This window comes from Pristiophorus japonicus, chromosome 22 (assembly GCF_044704955.1).
Source record: "Pristiophorus japonicus isolate sPriJap1 chromosome 22, sPriJap1.hap1, whole genome shotgun sequence".
NCBI lineage: Eukaryota > Metazoa > Chordata > Chondrichthyes > Pristiophoridae > Pristiophorus > Pristiophorus japonicus.
The window spans coordinates 24,569,526-24,576,292 of record NC_091998.1 but is presented as its reverse complement, the minus strand read 5'-3'; the positions used below and the strand labels follow the sequence as shown (position 1 = coordinate 24,576,292).

General features: G+C 48.3%; 1 protein-coding gene across 5 annotated transcripts in view; it reads left to right on the top strand.

The window, feature by feature from the left end:
* Window positions 1-635: 635 nt before the first annotated feature.
* Window positions 636-6,767, top strand: part of LOC139234902 (glutamine--fructose-6-phosphate aminotransferase [isomerizing] 1-like) — a 92,388-nt gene continuing 86,256 nt past the window's right edge. For 3 of the 5 annotated variants that reach the window (XM_070865766.1, XM_070865765.1, XM_070865763.1), the window contains exons 1-2: window positions 1,038-1,238; window positions 3,753-3,860. In XM_070865766.1, coding sequence (XP_070721867.1) covers window positions 1,196-1,238; window positions 3,753-3,860 — 151 coding nt within the window. In that variant the 5' untranslated portion in view covers window positions 1,038-1,195. Of the gene's footprint in view, window positions 743-1,037; window positions 1,239-3,752; window positions 3,861-6,767 lie in introns of those variants that run through there. The other 2 variants (XM_070865767.1, XM_070865764.1) reach the window with 1 other exon arrangement.

Sequence of the window (6,767 nt, the reverse complement as noted above, 5' to 3'; positions counted from 1 at the left end):
GCAATCGCCCACTAAATATTGGGGTGGCATTCTTTTATATCTATTTTTGAATCTCCTATCATTAGATCAACTCCCTTTTTTCTGTTTTTAGGAAAGAAGGGGGAACAATTTTGGATCAGACGTTAAACCGAGGCCCCATCTACGCTCTCAGGTGGATACAAAAGATCCCATGGCACTATTTCGAAGAAAAGCAGGGGAGTTATCCCCATCTCCTGGGCCAATATTTATCCCTCAATCAACATTAAAAAAACAGATTATCTGCTCATTATCACATTGCTGTTTGTGGGAGTTTGCTGTGCGCAAGTTGGCTGCCGCGTTTCCCACATTACAACAGTGACTACACTCCAAAAAGTACTTCATTGGCTGTAAAGCGCTTTGAGACGTCTGGTGGTCGTGAAAGGCGCTATATAAATGCAAGTCTTTCTTTCCATTGCAGGGGTGGAAACTTAGTGAACCTTGGAGCACTTTCAAGGAGAATATGACAGCCGCAAGTCGATCAAAAGTGACTGTCGAGGCTTGGGGCGGGGGCGGTAGAAATTGAGCGAAGCCAGTGATGAGAATGAGAGCACGCCCATGTGTGCAGGGAGCGCCACAGTAACTGGCCCACAGTCACCAGAGAAGGTGGGGCGGCCGCCGTGACGTGGGGGCTCCCGCGCGTAGAATGTTGTGACAGAAAGTGACGAGCGGTCGCGCAGCAACGGCGGTGACAAAGAAGTCTCAACGTTCGAAAAAAGAATGTGTGGTAAGGATCAGCTGGACGAGGACCCCCGGCTTCTCCCTTTTTAACACAAGCTGCCCCTGGGGGGGAGGCAGACAAAGACCGTCCTTTCCAAGGGCATGTGCTTTCATCAAACTGCTTGCAGCCTCTTTTACTGCCCTTTTGTGTATATTTACAGGGTTGTGTTGATCGGGATCTGAGAGTTATTACCAAGTTGCTTTTAGCCAAATTCCTGACTTGTTCCTCTTTCAGGTCAGGCTCGCTTTAAATGTGGGGTCGTGTCGAATTTGTATTTTTTTTTCGCGTGGCACGACAGAATTTGTAAACGTTACGAGGCGGACGTGAGAGATGCAGACCTGTACAGGGCATCCAAATGTGGTTTCGTTTTTAAATTTGCGAAATTGAACTGTGCCCAGACTTTTCGTATGGCAACAGAAAAACTCTGAACAAACTTGTGAGCGGAGTGACTACTTTTAAATGGTGGTCAAGGGTGGCAAACGTTTGGATCAGGAAATTTACGGTCAGAAGGGATTCTTCAAAAACAAAATTTGAGTCAAGTTTGTAAGACGCGGAGGGGCCTAAAATTAGCAGCCAGAGTCGCGCGTAACCCGGGCGCAAGTCAAAAATACGCAGCCGAAAAGATTGCGTAATTTTGGGTGTCAGTACAAATCTCCACAGTCTTTTATAATCATCAGTCGATCTCTGTGGCCGAAGGCATCGCCCCCATAAGGCTGGCCCCGTCCCCACGTTACAGAGCCTAATATACGATGTTCCTGCAATTGCGCTTGCTCAGAGGCTATCTTCAAATTGCGCCCAGATTTTCAGGTGCAGCAGACAACAAAGTAATTTTTCTGGCGTTTTATTACAACTTTTGAGCCGATGTTTTATTACTGAAACCTGCTCGATATTTTCTGTTTCAATACATTTTTATGGCTTGAGTAGAAATGACATTAAAAGTTGAAAAGCTTCCATGATTGCAAGTTCTTAAACCTGCTGTGCCTAATGTGCATGAATAATAGATGGCTTGCAACTTTAATTTTCATACTTGGGAATATATGTCGTGATCAATTGGATCAGGACTGAGCTGTACCTTGACTCCATTTACCCACCTGAGCTCCACGTCCCTTGGTACCCTTACTGAGCAAAAATATCAATCTAGTATATAATGTGCTATTGCAGAGAACCGGCACGGGCTCGATGGGCCTAATGACCTCCAGTGCAGTAACCATTCTATGATTCTGTAATTAGTGCTACAAATTGTCAGTGGCTCTCTGTACTTGGAGATTTTACTGTTAACGTGCATTAGGGTGTAGCGAAATCACAGATGGTCGTCTCTAAATCTGGAGTGCAAGAGATGCCCTTTATGATCACTACGAAAGAGAAGGGGCCATTAGAAATGTTCAATACTGCTGCTGGAAAAGAAGGTTGTGTCTTACAAACCGAGAGACTACAAAATGCTGCTGTACAGAGAGATCTGGGGGTCCTTGTACATGAAAAACAAAAAGTTAGTATGCAGGTACAGCAAGTAATCAGGAAGGCAAATGGAATGTTGGCCTTTATTGCAAGGGAGATGGAGTATAAAAGTAGGGAAGTCCTGCTGCAACTGTACAGGGTGTTGGTGAGGCCACATCTGGAGTACTGCGTACAGTTTTGGTCTCCTTATTTAAGAAGGGATATGCTTGCATTGGAGGCTGTTCAGAGAAGTTTCACCAGGTTGATTCCTGAGATGAGGGGGGTTGTCTTACGAAGAAAGGTTGAGCAGGTTGGGCCTATACTCATTGAAGTTTAGAAGAGGTGATCTTATTGAAACATAGAATTCTGAGGGAGCCCATCGAGTCTGCGCCGGCTCTTTCAAAGAGCAATCCAGTTAGTCCCACTCCCCCCGCTCTTTCCCCATATCCCTGCAATTGTTTTCTCCATCAACTATTCAGTTCCCTTTTGCAGGCGGCATTGAATCTGTATGCACCACCCTATCAGGCAGCACACGTTTACACATTTACAGGGGTTGTCCGGAGTAACACACGAATGATCAGCGAGCATTTGCTTCTGTTGCGGTCGGTCACTGTAGAAATGCATTTCACTTTTGAGGGTTTTATCAGTAATGCGGCATAGTGCCATTTCTACAGCACTGGGCTTTCCGTTACATCAACTCGGTACTGCAAATTGCAGCCTGGTTGGAAAGTATGCATTTATTTTATGCGTGTATGTAAAATGTAATGTGTACTCTAGGATGTATCCTGTGGCATTGCTTGTGGATGAGCCAACTGATACCCCTTTTAATTAACAATAGCGGTATTATCAATAAACAGTATGGATACATTGTCTCAAAGATAGAGACCATCCGATCAGCTGCCTCTGCCAGTTCCCTTCCTTCCCCTTGCCCACCGGGTCAAACTTCCTCTGAGATTACCCCCTGCCCTAGCCCTGAACTCTCACCTTTCTCTAGTTTCTCTCTGATCTCCCCTTTTGACCTCCACACTCCTTTGACCTTATTCCGAATAAACTGTTGACCACCCAACTTTTTTGACTCCCACGTTAGCTGACAATGGTTCTCTCTCTTCAGGTACCGTCCCCCTCTCCAAATCTGCGGTCATCACCCCTCTCCCAAAAAAAACAACCCTCCACCCCACTGTGCTTGCTAGCTACCACCCCATCTCCAACCTCCCTTTCCTCTCCAAAGTCCTTGAACTTGTTATCACCTCCCAAATCCATGCCCATCTTTCCCGGACTTCCATGTTTGAATCCCTTCAATGGTTGACCGATTATAATCAGGGATGCTCAATAGGGCAGAATTAGAGCAGCGCAGACATCTCGTTGGGGGTTGTGGGGCTGGAGGAGATTGCAGAGATCGGGAGGGGCGAGGCCATGGAGGGATTTGATAATACGGATGAGAATTTTGAAATCGAGGCATTGCTTAACCGGAAGACAATGTAGGTAGACAATTATAAAAGTATTGTGGGATACATCTATCAAGATCTTTAAAATTGAATTATTCCTGAAACTTAACACCTGGGTCATCCTTTTTATTTTCAAGGAATATTTGCCTACCTGAACTATCATGTTCCCCAGACTAGAAGAGAAATTATTCAAATCCTGTTCAAGGGATTGCAGAGGCTCGAATACAGAGGTTACGATTCTGCTGGTAAGTTGGTTTGGCCTTGTCTAGTATGACAGAATTTGCATGTCGAGAAGGTTTACGAGTTATGGAGTTAATATTTAATATACGACTTAATATATGACTTATGAAGAAAGGTTGGGCCTATACCCATGGGGGTTTAGAAGAATGAGAGGTGATCTTCTTGAAACATATACAATTCTGAGGGGACTCGACAAGGTAAATGCAGAGAGGATGCTTCCACTCATGGGGAATCTAGAACGAGGGGGCATAGTTTAAGAATAAGGGGTCGCCCATTTAGAACAGAGAGGAGGAGGAATTTCTTCTCTCAGGGTCGTGAATCTGTGGAATTCTCTGCCACAGAGAGCTGTGGAAGCTGGGTCATTGAATATATTTAACGTGGAGATAGACAGATTTTTGAAACATATGGGAGTGAAGAGTTATGGTGAGCGGGCAGGGAAGTGGAGCTGAGCCCAAGATCAAATCAGCCATGATCTTATTGAATGGTGGAGCAGGCTCAAGGGGCCGAATGGCCTACTCCTGTTCCTATGTTCCTATGACATGCAGGCCGTGATCCTTACCAACGGATTCATTACAGACCCAATCCACGTCCGGACCGGGGTCAAACAGGGCTGCGTCATCGCTCCAATCCTCTTCTCAATCTTCCTCGCTGTCATGCTCCACCTCACAATCAACAAGCTCCCCGCTGAAGTGGAACTAAACTACAGAACCAGTGGGAAGCTGTTTAACCGACACCGCCTCCAGGCCAGGTCCAAGATCACCCCAACCTCTGTCGCTGAGCTGCAGTATGCAGACGACGCCTGCGCCTGTGCACATTCAGAGGCTGAACTCCAGGATATAGTCAATGTATTCACTGAGGCCTATGAAAGCATAGGCCTTATGCTTAACATCCATAAGACAAAGGTCCTTCACCAGCCTCTCATCGCCACACAGCACTGCCCTCCAATCATCAAGATCCACGGCGCGGCCCTGGACAACGTGGACCATTTCCCATATCTCGGGAGCCTCTTATCAACAAAGGCAGACATTGATGCGGAGATTCAGCATCGCCTCCAGTGCGCCATCGCAGCCTTCGGCCGCCTGAGGAAAAGAGTGTTCGAAGACCAGATCCTCAAATCTACCACCAAGCTCATGGTCTATAGGACTGTACTAATACCCGTCCTCCTGTATGGATCAGAGGCATGGACGATGTATAGAAGGCACCTCAAGTCGCTGGAGATATATCACCAACGATGCCTCCGCAAGATCTTGCAAATCCCCCGGGAGGACAGGTGCGCCAACATCAGTGACCTCGATCAGTGCTTCAGTAACATCCCCAGTACTGAAGCACTGACCACACTGGATCAGCTTCGCTGGACAGGCCACACAGTTCGCATGCCAGATACGAGACTCCCTAAGCAAATGCTTTATGCGGAGCTCCTTCATGGTAAACAAGCCAAAGGGGGACAGCGGAAACGTTATAAGGACACCCTGAAAGCCTCCCTGGTAAAGTGTGATATCACCACTGACACCTGGGAGACCCTGGCCGAAGACCGCCCGAGGTGCAGAAAGTGCATCTGGGAGGGCGTCGAGCTCTTCGAGTCTCAACGCAAAGAGCGTGAAGAGGCCAAGCGCAGGCAGCAGAAGGAGCACACGGCAAACCAGCCCCACTGACCCCTTCCCTCGACGAATGTCTGTCCCACCTGTAACAGGGTCTGTGGCTCTCGTATCGGACTGTTCAGCCATCAGAGAACTCACTTCAGGAGAGGAAGCGGTCTTCCTCGATTCCGAGGGACTGCCTATGATGATGATGATGATGATGGAGTAGGCTCAAGGGGCCGAATGGCCTACTCCTGCTCCCATGTTCCTATGTAAATGAACATTTATGTAAATGTGGCAAAACTTTTTTAGCTGGGGAGGAAGAGGAGTTGAGCGCCATGGTTGTCACAATGAGTCCAAGTCATCATCATCATAGGAAGTCCCTCGGAATTGAGAGAGACTTGCTTCCACTCTTTAAATGAGTCCTTAGGTGGCTGAACAGTCCAATACGAGAACCACAGTCCCTGTCACAGGTGGAACAGATAGTTGTTGAAATAAAGGGTGGGTGGGACTGGTTTGCCGCACACTCTTTCCGCTGCCTGCGCTTTATTTCTGCATGCACTCGACGATGAGACTCGAGGTGCTCAGCGCCCTCCCGGATGCGCTTCCTCCACATAGGTCTTTGGCCAGGGACTCCCAGGTGCCGGTGGGAATGTCGCACTTTATCAGGGAGGCTTTAAGGGTGTCCTTTTAATGTTTCCTCTGCCCACCTTTGGCTCACTTGCCGTGAAGGAGTTCCGAGTAGAGCTTGCAAGCATTTTGACGATACAGTTCAGTGCAGTTTAAGGGGGAGAAATTCTGGAGCGCCCCATGTAGGGCACCAACTTTTAAAAGTTGAAAAACTTAGTGCAAGGCGCTAACGATTTTCAACTTTAAAAACATTTGGTGTTTGCACTCCAGGAAGGAAGTGGATGACTAAATCAAGCGCTCCACTTCCTCCCTGGAGCGCAAGAGGCAGCAGGCTGGCGGTAGATGTGCAGCGCTGCACATTGGGCCGTGCAGCGCTGCCGTGCTGGGAGACTCCTTCCCTCCCTTAAAGGGAAAGGCCATCGCTGCAGGCTCTGCATTGGGACCACTTACCTGGTCCCCGACGGCAGCCGCGATTGGCCTGATCACTGCCGCAGCATGCCGGTCTGATCGATCGCGGCCGAAGATGAACTTGCCTCGGCCAACCTCTCCTTTACACATCGTCACCCAAGTCCCCGGCCGCCCGAACAACGCCTCCTGCAGCTGCCGGAGTTTTCGGCCAAACCGAAGTTTGGGTCCAGGGCGCTACCGGGGCGATGCACATGGCAATGACGTCATGATCTCTGGGCAAAGGAGATCGGGGCGCAA